We start from the raw sequence: 18,452 nt of genomic DNA, 5'->3' as shown, positions 1-18,452 counted from the left end.
GGATGTGCTTCTATCTTCCTCCAAATTCCTGCTGCTACTAAATACACGATCACTTTTTTTTTCCCTTCCCCAAGATGTAAGAGCTTGCTGGGCGAGTGGGCTCGTTCCTGCTAACCAGCTGTGAGCAGGTGAAACGAGAAGGGGAGGCGAGTTGTTTAGCCTTGGCTCGGGTTGCCTGCAGTTGTGGCACTGGAACAAAGGGGTTGCTGACATCTCGCCTCCTGGAGGTGAGGCTTAACCTTGGCTTTGGAGGAAGGTTTGTGTGTTTGTGTGCAGTGCTCTTACTGGAGCGGAGCGGCTGAGGCAGGAGCACGGGTCTGTGTTTCTGCAGCGGTGCAGGGCTGTGTGTTCACGTGAGGATAACGATAAGACGGGGAGAGAACTCGTCTGAGATAATACAAGTTGTTCCTTGCAACGTGTTACGTGGTGGGGAATGCTGCTCTTTGTAGTCATCTGAGAGCACTTCAGCCGACTGGAATATCTTGCTTTACCAAGTCCCAGGAGAAGCTGAATGCCCAAAGCAGGCTGCCTGGTGATTTTACCTTTGATTTTGGAAGCTGGTGCTTCTGGCAAGCAGAATGCAAAGCCGTGGTACGTCCCAAGGCTTCTCCGTGCATCCCGACACGTTCCTTGGAAGGGCAGCCTGGCCCATGGAGGGGGCAGAGATGATCCATGCAAGTAGCGAGCTGCTTGTAGTTCTGCTCAGTGCCGTTTGTAACTACTCGGAGGGCTCCAGTTAGGTTATGGTATTGAAAAAGGAGAGAAGTTCTCAAACGTCTTCGTAGGGTGGTGCTGAGGAACATAATCTTTTATTTGGATTTGCACAAATTGCATCTGCTCTAATTCCTTCCTGAAGAGAACTATTGGGGGAACTGAATCATTTCAGAGAATCCTGCAGCTTCCAGTTCTCTTCTGGTACAGTAAAGCAGTTATTACCGTGACTTGTGCTTGGGAGAGGCGTGGGTATTTTCCTGACTGACGCTGTGGCTCGAGAGATGTTAGAGTAAGAGGATTTAAACATGTGTAAGTAATGCAGTTAGTACACGGCAATAAGAGTGTGTGATACTGCTAGTAACCTGATCTTTATTTAAAATTTTTTATCAATGGAGGGGCTGGCAGTAGCTGAAGGTTTGATTTCTGTGCAGAAATTCCATGGAAGCACCAATTCTCATGTGAAAGTTGCTTCCAGATGGATCTTGCTGCGTTGCTTTAAAAAGAAAAGGCTTTTGTGGCTTTCCCTATCAACTCACCGTGCTTTGTGTGTACGCTGCCGTCTGAATCATGCTTCTTAGCAGGAGTATACAAAGAGTTCTGCATTATGTACAGTAACGTTGTCCAGTGGAAAGACTTTGTTCTGCTCTCGCAGCTTTGTGCTGTCATGCTCCCATGACAAGGAGAACACAGCAGGAGTCATCATGACACACGGGGCTCGCACAATTAGTAAATTTATTGCAAGTGGGCGGTCGCTGCGAACTCCGAACACAAAGCTGCAGAAGTAAAGGAACTTGTCTGATTTCTCTGATTGGCTCTCCGATATTTTACAAGAGTTCTTGGTGCATCCAGCTCTGGTCTTTTATTCGATGTTTTCTGTGCCGGTGTTGACACCGTCTGTTCAGTTGCTTGTTTAGGTTAAAAATAAATCCTTTTTATGGGAAGATCTTTCAGCTTACCTCTATTACTGCCTGACGTGTGCAGGTTGGATGTGAACGCTCCCCTGTTCCTATAAAGCCGCGGGTGCTGGGGTGCCAGCAGGTGCTCAGCAGTTGCGTGGTGCCTGGGAGATGTGTGCGGGGTCTCACTGAACTCCAGGAATCCTGCAGGTTCTCTGATGAGCATCAGCCCGGAGAAGCCTTATCCCAGGACAGGAGATGGTATCTCACCCTTCCAAGCTTTCCGCCTACTGCAACTGCTCCTTCCCTTGCTCTAGCTCTTCTTGGCTTGGGCTTAATTCGTTAGCAACTGTTGTGATGGCACGTTACGGCCAAGCGAGATTATAGAGATGAGCTTCACAGTGACAGCCCGATTAAACATTAGGTGGGGATTGTTTCACTGAATTCAATTAAAGTGTTCTAAAACTTGTAATTTCACAGAAAGTCACGTCTTAAGAGTTTGATGGTTCCTGTAAGCACTGAACTCGATAACACAAGTGTATTTAAATGGTGCTTTGATCATTATTTTGTTGTTGTTAGCAGCAGCAGAACTGGTACTAAGGAACAGTTTTTTTCCTGTGAAATCGATCCAGCCTCTGTTGTGTTACTGTTGGTAACAGGAACAAGGGCAGGCTCCTGGGTGCAGGGAGGAAGCCTGCTTCAGGCGATGCCATGGCGGTGACTGTTTGTTATAGGAGCACTGAATGCTTGCAGTTCAAACAAGGCTTTTTGATAAGGACTCTTATTTTAGCAGGGTTGATAAAGTATTGTCAGGTGCTTAGGCAGAAGTTTTCCCTTCAAGGGTCTGTAAGCAGGAAGGGGCGATGAGGAAGGATAAAACAAAAATCAGGAGACCTAAAGCGTGGAAGGAATCCAGGAATACTCAAGATGCTTGATGACGTTTTGCAGAGAAAGCTGTTGGATTTATCCCATGGAACACCTGTTCAAATTGAATACCTAGGAAGCTTACAAATGGTAATTTGCAACTGTCCTGTGTGAGCAAAACAAACTCAGTATAGGTATGGCTTTGTTGCAGGGTTAGCTTGGGACCATATCCATATTTAATACTGTCTATGTAAGAAAAATAGAGCTTCCTCAGCTTGTAAGGTTGGATTTGCTTGCATGATTGGGACTTGGAGCATTGGTTCTGTTACACTTCTGTCTAGATCTTTCACTGTCATGAGAGGACATAAGCAGAAATTGCAGAACTTTTTTACAAAGGGCAATTCCCCCCAGCCTGGTTGATGGAGAAAATCCAGAGCGTCCCAGCAAGCTGTGCATGCGCGCCAAGACGCATGGCCAAGCACAAAAGCGCTGAAGGCAAGGCAAAATGTGGAGCTCAGTGATGGGATTGCTAACACACGGCAGTGAGCAACAATTACTGCCTGTCCTAGGAAGAGGCGTTTTGTCTTCTCTTGGGTATGGGTCTGGTGTGAGACCTGGCATGAGAACTTGCCATAAATCTTAACGTCTGAAATGAACCGAGCTCAGCAAGGAAGCCAGAGTGAAATCTGGTTTTGATGTTAGCTGCTCTGTCTGATTGGAAACAGGATCGTCTTGCAACTTGTGCTTTCATTGCCTTTCTGTACGAGTAGTGAAGAGCATCTATTTTGTGGCTGGATCTAATCAAAGGAGGTGAAGAAGGGTACCTCATCTTTAGCTGAGCGTTCTGGTACCAGAGCCACAGAAGCTCAACGTACAGCACACTTTGAGCTTTGCTGTCAGGTGACCGTGTGCCGAATGTGAGCAAAATTGGGATTGACTCAGCCTTGGGCTATTGTATTGAGGTCAGGCTGTTTAGAGGTAACACCCTAGAAGAGAACATTGTATATAGGTTCTGGTACGAGGCTGATCTTTGAAAGCCTAAAGAGTTGTTTCCCTGGAAAATAAGAGTATGAGGTACACGCAGACCTGGCATGCCTTCAGAGGCTACTGGAGAATTCCTCTCTGGCTACTGGTAGCCACAACTGCTGCCGTATGGCTGCAAGTGCTGACTGGCAGATAACTGCGGAGCACATGGGGCTGGAGTTTTATGTAAGCCACCAAAGGTGTGTGGGAGAGAAACTGGTCTGCTAATATGCAAATGTGCATCTGGAAGATAAGATTATCCAGCCTGTGGAATCTTCTTGTTTTGACCAAAATTGGAAAAAGTGCTTGCTTATTGTATTAAAGGGAAGATTCCCCTCTTTGATGAGAGCCTTGTGACCTGCTGCTAGCAATTCCCGTGGCAGCCGGTGCTGCAGTGGGTGCCTTTCTTTCAGCTGTCCCTTCCCAGCCCTTTGCTCTTCTTGAAAACTGCTTTTCCTCTCGTTTCCTCGCATCTCCTTCCATCCCGTGGCACTCAGGAGTTCTCTGGTCAGGCATGAAGCCCTGATACAAGTCAATGAGAGGTGACTCCTGTAGCACGCCCTCTCTCATCCTACTGGCCACGTCGCCGTGCCAGGATGACGTTCCTCCGAGTGAGTTACTGTTTCGTTCTGTGAACTGCGATGCTCCTTAGCCAGTTGAGCAAGTTGTTGTGGGCTGGAGCGTGAATGTTAGAGCTCTTGCATAAGCAGGTTAAAACAGCATGCTTCTAGATGCAATTAATATTTTGGGCTAAAACATTTTAGCAGGGTGTTAAATATAAAGTAGTGACTCTCAAATCAAGCCCACTCTGCCTACGTTGCTGCTAACTGCAAGCTTCTCTCTGCTTTGGAGTTGAGGACTTCTTCTCTGAAGTCAGGAGCACAATTAGCAGAGTTTCTCTGTGGGTTTGCCCAGTTTAACAGGTCCGGGATATTGATTGACAGTGGGAAAGGGTGCGTCTCTTTGGCACTTTCCTTGCCTCGTCTGGCTAAGGGCAAACTGCGTTATACATGGGTGTGATATGCTCTCCTTGCATAGCACAGCGGCTTGTCACTGCTCTGTAGCTTTTGCTAGCTTCCAGTAAACAGAGCTTTGTGTATAGATGTCCCTCTTTCGCTCAGGAATGACTGGTGAAAGTTTGTTCCAGAAGACACGTAGTCTGATGCATCTTCAAAAAATTCAGTTCAAGTACCTAAATCATCGTAGAAAGATGTGTTTTCCAAGCAAGATATCATTTTCTTCTTCCTCTTTTTGTGTTTTTCTTTTCTTCTTCCTATTTGTGTTTCTGTGCGTATTCCTCTCCCCAACAGAGCCGATGGCACTGTTCACTGCCAGCTGCCTGCCTCAGAGCCACTTTCTCAGCACTGAGTGGAGATGCTGATGCTTCTAGGTGGGGACTTGGTGACTCAGGCGTGTTCCTTGGTGCTCATGCGATCTCCTGGTCCTCCAAACCTAGACTGCCTTTTGGTCCTCTTGGTGAGCTCTGGGCAGCACTGAGGAGGTGGCTGGAGATTTTGGAGAGTGGGCAGGAAGCGTAAAGGGAAGCAATGCAATAAGGAGTACAGCTCCTAGCTTGGGGAGTTTCTCAAGGGATTTGTCAAAATATGGGTACAGAGCGCTCTAATTTTTTTCACCTGTTGCTCTTTCATGGCTCTTAAGGCCTTGCTAGAAACCATTCAAAAAAAAAAAAACAAGCTCTCAGTAATGGCTGGCTGAGTTATTAACCAGAGACCCCTTGTTACTGGTAGGAGTGCAGCCACCTTGTGGTTTGCCAGCTCTGCAGCCCACACTGTGCAGAGGGGCTGTGAGAGCTGTGTTCCCTCAAGCACCCGTCCAGCTCCTCGGTTTGAATCAAGGGCCCAAGGCTGTTGCTTTGACAGTCCCGTTGGTGCTCCTGGTCCCTCTCTTCCCCTTGGGACACCAAGCCTTCTGCCCTGCTCCCTGCCTTGTGTCCACATACCTTCTGGTGGCTTACTGTGGGCTGTCCCTGCTGATTCCTCACTGCTCCTCAAAAGTTCTGGCTCCCACCATGCATGTGTTAATTGTGTGCCGAGTAGCTGCTAAATTACTTTAGCTTCTGGCCCAATGAATTAAAGAAACAGACTGGAGTGTCCAGTAACAGCTTCACGAACAGCTGGGCTGCCTGGGCACTGGAAACTTGTGAAGGGTGGCCGGGGCAGGCAGGAGCACTGCTCCCAAGGTAAGTTGTCAGGATGAGATCCAAGCCTCTGCTCTTGGGTTGGCAGAGCTTAGCGCTGCTGCAGGGGTCAGGTGGGAGAAAGGATTTCCTGAGCTGCACACAGTATGAGGCTGTAGCCAGGTACAGAATCACAGAATTTCTAGGTTGGAAGAGACCTCAAGATCATCGAGTCCAACCTCTGACCTAACGCTAACAGTCCCCACTAAACCATATCCCTAAGCTCTACATCTAAACGTCTTTTAAAGACTTCCAGGGATGGTGACTCCACCACTTCCCTGGGCAGCCTGTTCCAATGTCTAACAACCCTTTCGGTAAAGAAGTTCTTCCTAAGATCCAACCTAAAACTCCCCCTGGGCGATTGCTGGATCGCAAGCCAGGCTGCCTAATCTGTCCTGCGTGGATCCTGCTGCTGTTGGGAGAGGCGAGGCGGGGAGGTACGCTGAAAGGCTGGTGCTTCTCGCTGCACGTTGAACTGCAGGTGCAGGATTTCCTTCCCCTGCCCCCACCTTGAGCAGGGGAGTTAGGCTTGATATTTTACAGAAGCAGGTTAATAATTAATGGAGCTGCCCTGCAGGCAGCACTGCACCCTTTCTGCCGTACCCATGGAGTGAGCTGAAAATGCAATTCTTTCTCTTCGTAGCTCAGTAGCCAGAGGGTTACCTGGGGTGAAAACTGATACTGGTCAGTAATGCTGCGAGCCTGGGAGCTTGCCTTTCGGTGGGGTTGGTCTAAATGTTTAAGCAACTGCTGCGGTTTTGCTTTCCTCTTTGAATAAGGCCAGCTGAAGTGATTACAAAATGGCAGAGTGTAAAAAGTCTTCCAAAATCCCCTCGGATTACCTGTTCTGGTGTGCCTCCACGATGTGAGAGTGGCGAGGTGTAAGGACGTCCTGCCACCAGAGATGAGGCGGTGTCAGGTGTTAGTTACCCTATAGCTGTGTTGTCGCCTCCTGCTCTGTCTTATTTGTGTTACCTGCTAAATGAAAACAAATAACCTCCTTCTGCTTGCTGCTCTTCTCAAGCTGCTTTTGTTTATGTGGCTGTGCTTTTTTTTTCTTGTTAGGATTTTTGGTGCCAAGATATCACAGCGGGGAAAATGAGAAGGTTCTTAAGACCCGGACATGATCCAGTAAGAGAGAGGCTCAAGCGCGACCTTTTCCAGTTTAACAAGGTACGGTGCTATCCTCGAACTTCAAGGGATGTGTGTATGAGGCAAAACTACCCAGAGCCATTGCATGGTGCACAGGGAAGGAAAAACTACTTGAGTGTGGGTGGAAAAGTTAAATTTAGGAGAGGTGGTTTGTTCTAGCTTTCAGTACTGTATTTTTTTTCCCCTCTGTTCCTGAGTAGTTTTCTTTAAGCTCATGAGCATATTCTCGATCCTTGCTTTCATTTTTTATAAAAAGGATATTGTCATGCTGTTGAGTGGCACTTGCTGAAAGAAGAGATCTTTGTGCCACCTTTCTATACTCTGTGTTGTGCACTTCATCCTGCTATGCACTGTGACTATACATGTTGGAGGTAGTCTTTGCAGATCACTGAAAGTAAATATTTTTCTGAAGGTACACAAATAAGACACAGTTTGTGATGCAACTGAAGCCAGAGTTCTTTGGTCATGATTATACTTGGGGTTTATAAGTACTCTGTTTTCAGACGTGAATTTAAGTCTGGTAAAGATGTGGGAACACTTAAGGCAGCATAATGGCCATTAATAATGAACTTGCTATTATCTTTGTCTGATTCTGTATCTGTTTTTTTGCCTTCTTTCCGTGAAGAGGAAACAGCAATGGTTGTGCTAGCTATCCAGCGCTCCGCATGTTTTCTTTTGAGCCCTGGCCAGGGCTCAAAGTGCTTTCATCTTTGTAAATACTTAATATTAATTCATTGTTAGGCTAATGGCTACTTACAAAAACCTTCATTGGGTATCAGGAATATATTTGTAGGTTTTGTATTTCCAAAGCTTACATGGAATTTTGCTGAAAAGTATAATGGATAAAAGAAGTCAGCCTAGGAAATAATCTCCTTGATTCATTAAAATCCTAGTGCAGCTATATACTTAGAGTGGGACTTTTGGATATTTGAGATGAATGATTTGAGGTAACTTGGTACTAAAATTCCTAGCATCGATTCCCAGCACACCTGCCTCCCATTGGGGAGACAAAAGGAACTCAGGACTGCTTCAGACCTGTTTTCTGTTTGCCACCATGAGGGAATGCTTGTGCAGATGCAGCAGAAATGTTGGTGAATGAAAAATCAATATTGAGTTGCTTACGTTTATTTGAATACAATGTCAGCTTTGGGAGACATCCCGGGGATAGGTCAGAATAAAATCCTATATTCCTTGAAGAAAGCCTTTGCTCTTTTGGGGATGTCTCTTCCTTGAATGAGCCTCTCTCTTATGAGAATGGCTACGTTTTACCTCCCAGAGACGGACTAATTTGGATGATGCAAAACAGAGTTGAAAGAAATAGCTTTTGCAGCAGAGGGAAACTTCCGAACATTAGAACTTGGCATCAGGATTTGTGACTCCATTTGATTCAGTCCTGAAGGTAAAAGTGGCATCCTGTTTCTCGGGAGGCGACTACTTTGGACACTTGCTAGTGATTTACCCTCATTAACAGCTTGGTGATTAAAGGCTTTGAGAAGCACATTTGCACTTTTAAGCCAAACTGACTTGTTCTTTTCTACCAGGAATTGGAAAACGAATGAACCAATGGTTTTACATTACCCCAGAACCTTTTACATCATACCTTTTTCTTACATAAAGTTTTTTCAAGTCTTGTGTCCAATTCCAGTATTTCTAGAGATAATGGATCCTTTGAAAGTCTACCCTTTGATACAACAAGCAGCTACTCACAGCTAGGCAGGCTGAGAAAACCTGGGAAAGTCAGGTCTTGATTCTGACTTGTTGAAGGCTGTGGCTTCAAGGAGACAAAAATCCTAGAGTGCTTTCTGTGCCAACACTGTCCTTGTTTAACGTGCTAGTAAAAACAGTGTGCTGGTGAGCAAGTTTTTTAACATTTATTTGAGGCCTTTGAAACAATTTTGCTTAAGAACCTGCTTGGGAAATATCTTGTGGGGCTGTGATGTTGCTGATTAGAGAAATTGCACGGGACACTTGCACCTCTTCAGTCTGACTACCTGGGATGCTGCCAGGGACTCCGTGGAAGGTTGGTACCTGTAAAGTACCAGGGGTTGCCCACCTGATTTTGTTGCTTCTACAAGTTCAGTATGACTGCATAATGCCACGTGAGTTTGGCATTAATGTAGTGGACTGTGTTTGGCCATCCTGACCTAGTGATGGATTTAAATTAAAAAAAAAAAAAGTGTTTGATTAATTTGGGGGTGGCGGTGGATTTCTTTGCTTTATTGCCTCAAGTTTCAATAGCTGCAGTCTTTTCATTGCTCCCTTCTTACATCTCTATTCCATATAGGAGGCGGGCCAGATGGTTCTAAAGAACTGACTGATCACTGGGCTAGCTCTTCAGATTCTCCCCAGGATTGTGTTTGTTTCAACAAACACCTTCCTAAATTCTGCCAGTCACTTAGCTTTGCATATGTTTCTCTGTATGACTAAGAACTTCCCCTACTTGTGTGTACCTGTTGGAAGAATCTGTTTTTAGCTCAGTGGATAGAATGAAGAATAAGGTATGTGCACTTGGCAGTCTCCTTCTTGAAGTTTATCCTGCTTTTGGAAGTAGTATTTGGATGCCTTTGGCTCAGCGCAAGCCCTGCAGAGCAGACATGTTCAGGCTGGCACTGTCAGACTAGATGATGGGTAACACACAGGTGAACCAGCCTGTCTTACAGCTGAATGTTACCAAACTGGGATCATTGTGTTTAATTTATGGGTTTGTTTTTTCCCCTCTTTTCAGTCTCCCTAACTCTGTGCTAATGGTATGATGGATAGCTTACCTTAAATACTGAATTAGTGTCTATGCAAAGTAGCTTTAACACATGCTGGCTGCATTGTTTCTTCAAAAGGCTCCTTAACAAAGGTGCAGGGTTTGTATTGCTTGTGGTTGGTTTGTCTCTGCTTTGTCATAAAACAATCCGACCGGAGAAGTGGTGAGAAATAAAAGGAGGAAGAGAGCACTGAATTTCATCTGCACAGCTTTAGTGTGGGCTAGGAACAACTGTTAAGTTTGGCCACGTTTCTCCTGCAGTAAATATGACTGACACGAAGCTTTTCTGTTAGTTAATGCTGCTGACATGGGGCTTGCTTTTACCGAGTCTGACAAATCTGTAGTTTGAGGAAAATGAAAATGAAAGCTCCTACCTTTCCTCAGACAAACAAAGGCTCTTTTGAGCAGGAGGGCACGCTTTGCCACTCCAGGCTCTCGTTTCAGCTCTGCTGAAAGGCTCCATTGTAACCTCCCTGCCTGCTCCCCCCCTCGCTCCCCCTGGCTGGGTTTACCTGCTGAGCAGGTGAAAGGCTCGGATGATGAAAGCTGTGCGAGAGGGGAGGAAATGAGGTCAGCGAACGGCTCACTCGATGTGATTTAGCCAAGAAAAAAGCTGGGTCCTGGATGTAAATAAGTGCAAGCTCTGGGTAATAAGTACTGTGACTGTGAATGCCTGGCCCTGGTGGTGTCATACAGCCAAAAAGCCACCCCGGTGCCCTTCTTGCCCTGCTGTGGGATTTAAAAACAAATGACAGGAGAGGGGAGATATCTTCAATTCTGTCTTATGAGTATCTTGGTTGAGGGTTCAAGGCTATCAGAAACCATTAGGATGTTTATTTTACTGCACAAGCAGTTGTGTAACAGGCTGGGGTTGTACTGATCCTCTCTTCTTGTGCTCCTTCTGCATGTGGACTGTTTTTTTCAGTGGCCATCTGTTACTAGCAGTGTACTCCTGGTTGTAAGAGGTAGTACAGCCTTTGCAAATTTGTCCACAGGCTCAGGAGGAGGGGTACATCAAATTTTCTTTTAAAGAATAATCTGGGCATAAAATTACCATCCTTTGGGTAGGACTGAATGGTTTTGCAGCTCTCTGTCAAGCAGTCTGTAGGTCTCATTTAAGTTAGAGCTTATACTGACTTGTGTAATGTGTTTCCATCTTGGCTTTGAAGTGTTGATTTGCAATTAGGCTAATATTAAGGCTGGTATTGACAGCTTCCTAACATGCAGTATGGCATCGTATAAGTCATCGTTTTCTATTATGAGAATTACAGCTAAACCCTTCTTATGTTCCTGGCTGGAAGAAATCTGTGACTCAACGCGGTTTCTAATTGACGCTTCATTGAAAATGACACCTAGTGCTGCTGGTGATGGGACAGCACAGAGACTGAACAGGGTGAAAGGAAAGCTAACAGTGGAATTACATTGGTCTTTCCCTAAAAAGTTCCTCACTCTCTTTGGGAGAGTGTAGAAAGGTGTGTACTGGTGTGTGTACCAATTAAATGTCTGATTTGTTGTTTGGGTAACGTTATTTTGATTTCTTCCCAGAATTGTATACCATACTCCAACAACTTTGCCAACCAGAAAAGTTTTCTGTGTTGTCTCTGGCTGTCATGGCACAGAGAAATTCTTTGGCAGTGTTTGGTTAGGAAGCTGTCCTGTTTCAGTTCTGAATCCACAGATACAGTTCCGAATTTCATGCACCTTCCTCTAGGAAGCTTTGTATGTCAAGCTGGGCAGAGGTTGCAAACAAACAGCTTTGAGTGGGACATTTAAAAGGTTGACGTGTTAAAATTTGTTTTAATAGGACGAATGTAACACTTAAATTGCCTTCTTGGAATAGAAATTAGCAAGGCAGGAGATTAAGCTATCATAAAGGGAAATAAACTCTTGGAGCCAGTAGTGCTAATTTACGATGTAGAGCAGTTAACCTTTAGTAGCAGCCCCTTTGCCAAGCTTTGCGAGTTGGCGAGGCCAAACACGGGAAATGCTCCAATCTTTCCAATTTTGCGTGTTGTGAAATGGCTCATCTCTTCCTAATATGACCTTCAATTAGGTTAACTGATGATTTAGAGGAAGGAGGTCTGTTTTTACAACTTGCCAATTACAATCAAATGGTCAAAACCGAAGTAGTCTGGGAGACCAGAGCTGGCTGTATCCTCCTGGGCCTTTGAGCAGGAGCAGTTAAAGGGCATTATGCTGTGGAGCTGCCTTTCAGCAGGGAGCACCTCGGGCTAACGGCGTGACCACACAAATGAAAGCAGCTTTATTCGATTCCTCCTGCGGAGGTTTAAATTGAGAAATCACTACCCAGGAAATAAAGTCCAGGTGTTACTTTTAGGTTGAATAAACCGTAAAGCCAAGCGATGTGGTAGCCCCGTCTCAAAGAGATGATGGAAATGAGGATTGGGGTGAGGCACAAGGGTCTACTTGTGTAGATGGAGGGTCCTCTGCTTGTCCATTTTTTGTATGGGTGGTCCTCAGGCTGGTTTGTAACAAATTCCTCTCTGCAGCTGCCCAATTTGCATTAGAAGAACATCTTTTCCAGAAGATGGGACTGTAGGGATAATGGAATATTTCCTCGGAAGTAGCCCTGGTAATCTTCGGGCACACAAATCCCTCCTTACGAGGCCATAGATTCTTGAACGCTCACACATGCTTCCTCTGAACAGTGACAACAGCTGTCCGCTAGCATTTCCAGGCGCCTGACTAACCTCTTTTATGAATAGCTTGGCTGCAACCTGTAAGAATGGCAGAACATTTTGCCATAGTGTGTAAATGCACTGACTCTGTATGGTACATACAGCATGTTCCAAATCTTCTTCTTGGTGCAGTGTAAACTGTACTTCAGGGAAGTCACTGAGCCCAAACGACGTGCTGTTCCTTGTGATAGTTACTGATGTCTTTTTTATTATTACCAAGTGGCTTTGAATTTCTCTCAGATGCTCTAGCAGGCTTCTGCTCTCATTAAAGTCTGATGTTCCTTGAGCTAACTTTTTGGAAAATGGCTATCAGATACAGTAGTTTTCCTGACTTCCCCCAAATCTGCTTAGTTTTCTTGGTGAGCGCTCATGTTCATTCAATGCTTCTTCATAGCTTTCAGTTGACAGGAGATGGTCATGAAGACAGATTTATGTGGAATTTAACATATTAAGCTGACTTTACAATAAGCAGTAATTGTATCAGACTTTGAAATTGTGCTGAGCAGGTGGCTTGCAGAAATAAAGTTGATGTGGAGCGATAGAGTGTATCGTGCTGACTGAGTAAGCAGTGCTTGTGCAGAATTATTTATAATCTTAACACAAAGAGCTGTTTGGGTTATTGTTTTCAGAATATTGCTTTTTCATTTCTGTTATATTTCTGCATATCTTGGCTGTGCGGCAAGGGGTTCTTGGAACAGATTTGTCTTGAGGCTATTGTGCAGCAAATCTAACTTCTGTTTTAATCCTTTTCAACAGAGAAAAGCTACTGTTAAGTACTGTATTTCAGACTGCTGGGTCATACTTTAATTTTTTAATCTGTTTAATTTGTATAAAACAATGCTTGTGAAATGTGCTATTGATCATGACTCTTTTTTCTCTCTGCTAGACTGTGGAACATGGATTTCCCCATCAGCCCAGCGCGTTGGGCTATAGCCCATTTCTTCACCTTATGGCCATCGGAACGCGATCGGGAGCCATCAAACTGTATCCTTTTGACCAACTCTGTCTAGGTTTCTCTGACAGCATGAGAACATGCAACTGTGAAGACACTAAAAGTTAAACAAAGTATAAATTTGCAAGCAAGGTTTACAGAACACTGGAACAATGTGCCTAGGTTTAAAGTGATTTTGGTTTGCTCAGAATGAGTTTATCTTGCCAAGAGCTGACCTATAGCTCAAACAGAAGCTGAGCTTGATGCTGATATTAGACAAGACTCTGCTCTTGTTACACAGAAGGTCAGACTAGATCTGGCCTAAGTTTAGCAATCCTTCATGTTGTAAATTCCAGTGTTGTTCAAATATTTGGGCCAGGGTTCCTATTTTTTTTTTAAAGCAATTGTATTTCAAAGGTTAAAACTGAAGTCAGAAATGCTTCCAGCTTCCTGGGTTTGTGACCATCCAGACATTAAAGACCTAAACGCCGAGGGTGGTGACTTTTACCTGAAACAGAGAGGCCAGTCTGAATGCTGTGTGTACGCAAGGCACCGAGGTGATTCCCGTGGCCCAGTGCCAGCCGGGCGTGCTGTGCAGCAGGCGTGTATCACTCACTCAGCCCAGAAAGGAAAAGTCGGGGCTCTGCCTGCTTAATCATTGCTGGTGCTGTTTGCCTTCCGAGGCTGGACTCCGCTTGCAAGCAGTAGCCATCTGTCTCTTGGTTACAAATTAGTTAAGCAGGATTGTAGTGTCTGGGAAACCACTAAACATCCCTTTGGGGGGCGGGAGGGGGCCGACAGCCCAGACACTTCTGCGTGTGCACAAAGGATGAAATAAGTAAGTTCTCCTGCAGTGTGCATTACCTTCCTTAAGCACATACGATTCAAGTGATTTGCATTGTTGTTTTTTTTCAGTCCAGACCATTAACAGTATAACATGGTTTCATACTAATCTCTCTTCATCTTGGTAGCTAGCAAGCTTCTTATCAATTAATTGTAGCCGTGGGTCATCTTAAATACTCGAGATCCTCAACAAACCCTTCAGATATGGTGCTCCTGGGGTGGAGTTCATGGGTTTACATGAAGAAAACAATACTGTAATGCAGATTCACTTTATACCTGATCAGGTGAGTGTATTTTCAGTACCTCTGTGACTTAAGTAGATCGCTTTTAAACATATATTGAGTCTGTTCCAGATAACTGGTCTCCTATAATCAAGTTTAATCAAGTGCTACTGGTTGGGAATGCTCATCCCAATATTTTGTCCTCTCTACAGCATTTGCTGCTGCGGAGATGCCTGGTAAAACTCAAGCTAGTTTTATTGCTTGTAACTTAGTCATTTATCTCAAGTAATGTGGTAGGAGTGGTGTTAAGGCCAGATTAGTTCAGGCAGTCTGTTGCAGAGGTGAGAACTCCCTTTTCCTTTCGCAACCCCTGTTCTTTTAGTGGGACTGGGTGGTCTTTTGCAGAACAGATAGTACAGTAACTGATTTAACTTTGTTCAGAAGTTCAAAATAGAAATGCTAACCTAGCCTCCTCTTAGGCTTGCTGCCTGTATGTGTTTCTGGTTATTGAATCTTGCTTTTGGGGGCTGCTGCTATTGCCAGAAACTAAAAAGAGGAAGGCAGGATTTCCAAATGGCTGGTGGCTGGCCAACCGCTTTCCTTTCCCTTGACTGACAGGCTGCTATCTTGGCCGTGTATTTTATTGCCCGATGTATTGTCCAGTACAGCAAGTGTCTTTTTTTTGTTTTCTCAGAGAGAGTTTTAATTCTTGAGGCAGTTTTGGGTGTCTGTTTGCTTAACTAATGGTATAAACTGAAACTCCCATGGGGAGTGTTGCACCAGGTGTGGCTTCAGCAGGCAAAATGCTTCAGTTTGAGCATACAGCCAGCAGGGCTGGGCTCATAAAAGGACTCTGACACAACCCTCCAGAATGAGGTTGGACATGAAGAATGCAAGGAGTGCGGTGTAGTAGACTGTATCAGCCCCACCCAAAGCTGGGGTGTGTTGCAGCAAACCGTGCTGAGCGAGAAGGTGGTGAACTAACACCTTGGAGCTGCCTTGCTGAGATTTACAGCATAAGCTAATCTTCTTTCCAAAGACCTAACTTCTTGTATTCCCTCTCAGTGATAACGTGTGCCTTCATCCTGTATAAGATGTTTTTTAACCTTTAGGCTACTTTTTGTCTTCCTCTAACCACTAAGCCCACAGCTGTTAACCAGCAGAGCTGCTGCAGCACAGCTGGATACAACTGTGTATACCTACTGCCACAGACTCCAGTTCTGCTTTAGCAGAGAAAATTACGAACAGCAGCAACTTCATTGCTAGGTTTAGGGTGTTATATTTAATGTTGTGATTGTGAAAAAAGATGTTGTGTGGTATTTTAGTGCCAGCTGGTGACGTTACTAGATGATAACAGCTTGCATCTCTGGAGCCTGAAGCAGCACAGTGGAGCATCTGAGCTGCGGGAGGAGCACCGCTTCACGCTGAAAGGGCCACCTGGGTAACCTGCAAGAGTGGTTTTGAGCTATTTTTTGGATAAGCAAGGAGGAAGATCATGCTATTATTCTGTCTAGAGCTTGTCTTGATCTTACGGACTCTGATTCCTATGAATCTGTTAAAGGAGCATCCACAGAAACCAACAGGAGTTGGCTGGGGCTCAGGAGACCACCTTTTGAGATTGTTGTAGCAATGTGTAGTGTGACTTTAAACTTAAAAATGTAAAATAAAATGTTGTGCATCCGCTTTGTGTGTAGACGAGCTGTACATCTTAAGGTTAAGCAAATCGACGCATCCCTTAAATCAGAATTTGAAATACTGGTAGGATTTTAGTTTCATTTGATCTCGCCAGTTTTGGGTGAGCAATTTTAAGCTCCTGCGGGGACAGCTTATTAAGAGACCACTGTAAAAAGGCATCAGAGTCTTTCTCCATGCACTTGTCAAAAGTCTTTTGAAGTAATTTATCTCAATGCTAGTGTTTTTCTCATTCAGTATAATCATACCTAGCTCAACATCTCTGCCCGTAATACTAATGATGCTTGTAACTATCCTGTTGACCTGTAAGTTCTCTAAAGTTCAGGGGTCAGCCTTCTTGCCTGCGGTTAACTAACTCTCTGCATCCCCAGGTCTCCGCCAAGTGCCACGCAGATAACAGCCGTCCTTCCCCATTCCTCACGGGAAGTCCTGTATCTTGGCACAGAGAGCGGCAGCATTTTTGTGGTGGAGCTTCCCTCGTTCAGAGTGCTCGAGGACAGGACCATAACCTCCGAGGCTGTGCTGCAGCGGTGAGTGAGCAAACAGGCACTGCCGTGCGGAGGTTGGAATGCCACGAGCAGAGATCCTTTGTTCAGATGTCACCCCCAATTGTGTATTGGCACCTCACTGTTGCCTTGCTCATTATCCAGACCCGCAGGACTCCTGTGGAACTAACTTTTGGTCCTGGTGTGTGTTAAGTGACAGTTTCTGTCCTTGTCAGCCAAGTACTGTCACTGTGGTGGTGCTGAGGGTGAGCAGAACCACGCAGGAGACACCGGGAGCAAATCTGCCACCTTGAGCCCTGTCAGTTGTGTGTACATTTGCAGCTATTGTTACACATTAGCTAATTGCATTAACTGGACCTACCCATTTACTTTTTTGAGCATAAGCAGAACTTCTCGTGCTGCTTCGTGCAAATGAGGATTTTTGTCACTCTGGAAATTAAACTACTGCTGAAAACTGTCCTACTTCATGTCATTGTTGCTTCCTACTGAAGGAACATATTTCCATATTTCCATGTTACCTTTACTTGGTAGGGGTTACAAGAGAATGGGGCAGGCAATTCAGTCTTTACATGCTCAGAATCTAGTCCTGGAATTCATTGTAAACTTTGAGTTTTTCCTTAAGAAAACGGGGCTGGGTGCAAGTTTATTGGCAGGTCTGGAGTCATGGCTCACCTCAGGTTTTTCTGCTTCTTGACAGATTATATCTATACTATGGAAGTGTATGTATATATATATATACTTGTTGTTTTATTTTTTTATACCTTAACTGTTGCTCTAGTCATACGAAGTTGTACCTGGAATAAATTTTTCTATTCTGCTTTCGTAGGGTACCAGAAGATTACTGTAACAGACGATCATGTGAATTGGTGGAAGCCCTTCGGGAGCATCCTAAGAACCCTGACCAGATCCTGATTGGATACAGCAGGGGATTGATTGTCCTCTGGGACCTGCAAAATAACAAAGTGACACACCATTTCCTTGGCAGCCAGGTATTAGCTCAGCCCAAAGTCAGTTCATCAGGCAGGAAGAGCTCTCCCCACTTGGCAGACAAGTGGGTACAGGGAGAGCCAGACAAAGCTTCTTAACTAAGAATGCATCATTGTCTCCTCCTCTTCAGCAACTGGAGAACCTCTACTGGCAGAGGGATGGCAGTAAATTCATTAGTTGTCACTATGATGGAAGTTACACCCAGTGGCCGGTATCCAGTGACAACAGGCAGCCCGAGCCTCTGGAAAACGTTGTGCCTTATGGTCAGTAAGTGAGGTTTAGTTGCTGCACGTTCATCTAAACTCAAACTCGTTTTGAGCTTTTGTGGGATATTCACAGTGGTTTTCCCCAGTGTGTAATCTTGATGGCAAAATGCAGAACTGCCTTTTTGAATAGGCGGTGAGCTTACTAAGCTAACCCTAACTAAGGGGTTTCAGTCCATTTTTTCCTTCGATTTTAAACTCCTTTGCATCATTGAGTCAGTCTTGAACAGGAAAAACAAATTTGTGTCCCTTATGAACGAGGGTGTTGGTGATTCAGCTCATTGGTTTAGTTCAAGTGTCCTGTTCAGCAGGAGTTGCTTGGGTCTTCTGTAATTAATAGTGAGCTACGTGTACTTTTTGTTGACCTGAGCAGTGATGAAATGATGCCTCTGATTTGCTGAAACACATCAAATAGGGATGACCTCATCTTTCAAGCATATAGAAGCTTCTAAAGCTCTATCACCTTTACATTAATTTCAGGAATGTCTGTGTTTTTAAACAATCCTTCCTAATTAATCAGCTTCTACAAAAGTGCTTCCACTCCCTGTCAGCCATCAGCAACGTAGTTCAAAAGTTCCCCTGAGTGTAAGCATTGCTTTGCTGAGGAGTACTGTGGTCAGCACGTCCCAGAAGACCTGTCTGATGTGGCTTGGTCTGGGGAGGTGTTAGTGGTGGTATTTACTGGTCCAGGTGACTCTCCTTTTCTTGG

At 44.9% G+C, this 18,452-nt stretch overlaps 1 protein-coding gene across 8 annotated transcripts in view; it reads left to right on the top strand.

Annotated features, from left to right (window-relative positions):
- LLGL2 (LLGL scribble cell polarity complex component 2) overlaps positions 1-18,452 on the top strand; it is a 34,001-nt gene that overhangs the window by 922 nt on the left and 14,627 nt on the right. For 7 of the 8 annotated variants that reach the window (XM_038165362.2, XM_038165361.2, XM_038165359.2 and 4 more), the window contains exons 2-8: positions 6,760-6,867; positions 13,187-13,284; positions 14,277-14,358; positions 15,621-15,736; positions 16,359-16,517; positions 17,320-17,482; positions 17,611-17,743. In XM_038165362.2, coding sequence (XP_038021290.2) covers positions 6,793-6,867; positions 13,187-13,284; positions 14,277-14,358; positions 15,621-15,736; positions 16,359-16,517; positions 17,320-17,482; positions 17,611-17,743 — 826 coding nt within the window. In that variant the 5' untranslated portion in view covers positions 6,760-6,792. Of the gene's footprint in view, positions 1-6,359; positions 6,379-6,759; positions 6,868-13,186; positions 13,285-14,276; positions 14,359-15,620; positions 15,737-16,358; positions 16,518-17,319; positions 17,483-17,610; positions 17,744-18,452 lie in introns of those variants that run through there. The other variant, XM_038165353.2, reaches the window with a different exon arrangement.

The sequence above is a fragment of the Anas platyrhynchos genome, chromosome 19, assembly GCF_047663525.1.
Source record: "Anas platyrhynchos isolate ZD024472 breed Pekin duck chromosome 19, IASCAAS_PekinDuck_T2T, whole genome shotgun sequence".
In the NCBI taxonomy this organism is placed as follows: domain Eukaryota; kingdom Metazoa; phylum Chordata; class Aves; order Anseriformes; family Anatidae; genus Anas; species Anas platyrhynchos.
This window is presented reverse-complemented; position numbering and strand designations above follow the sequence as displayed.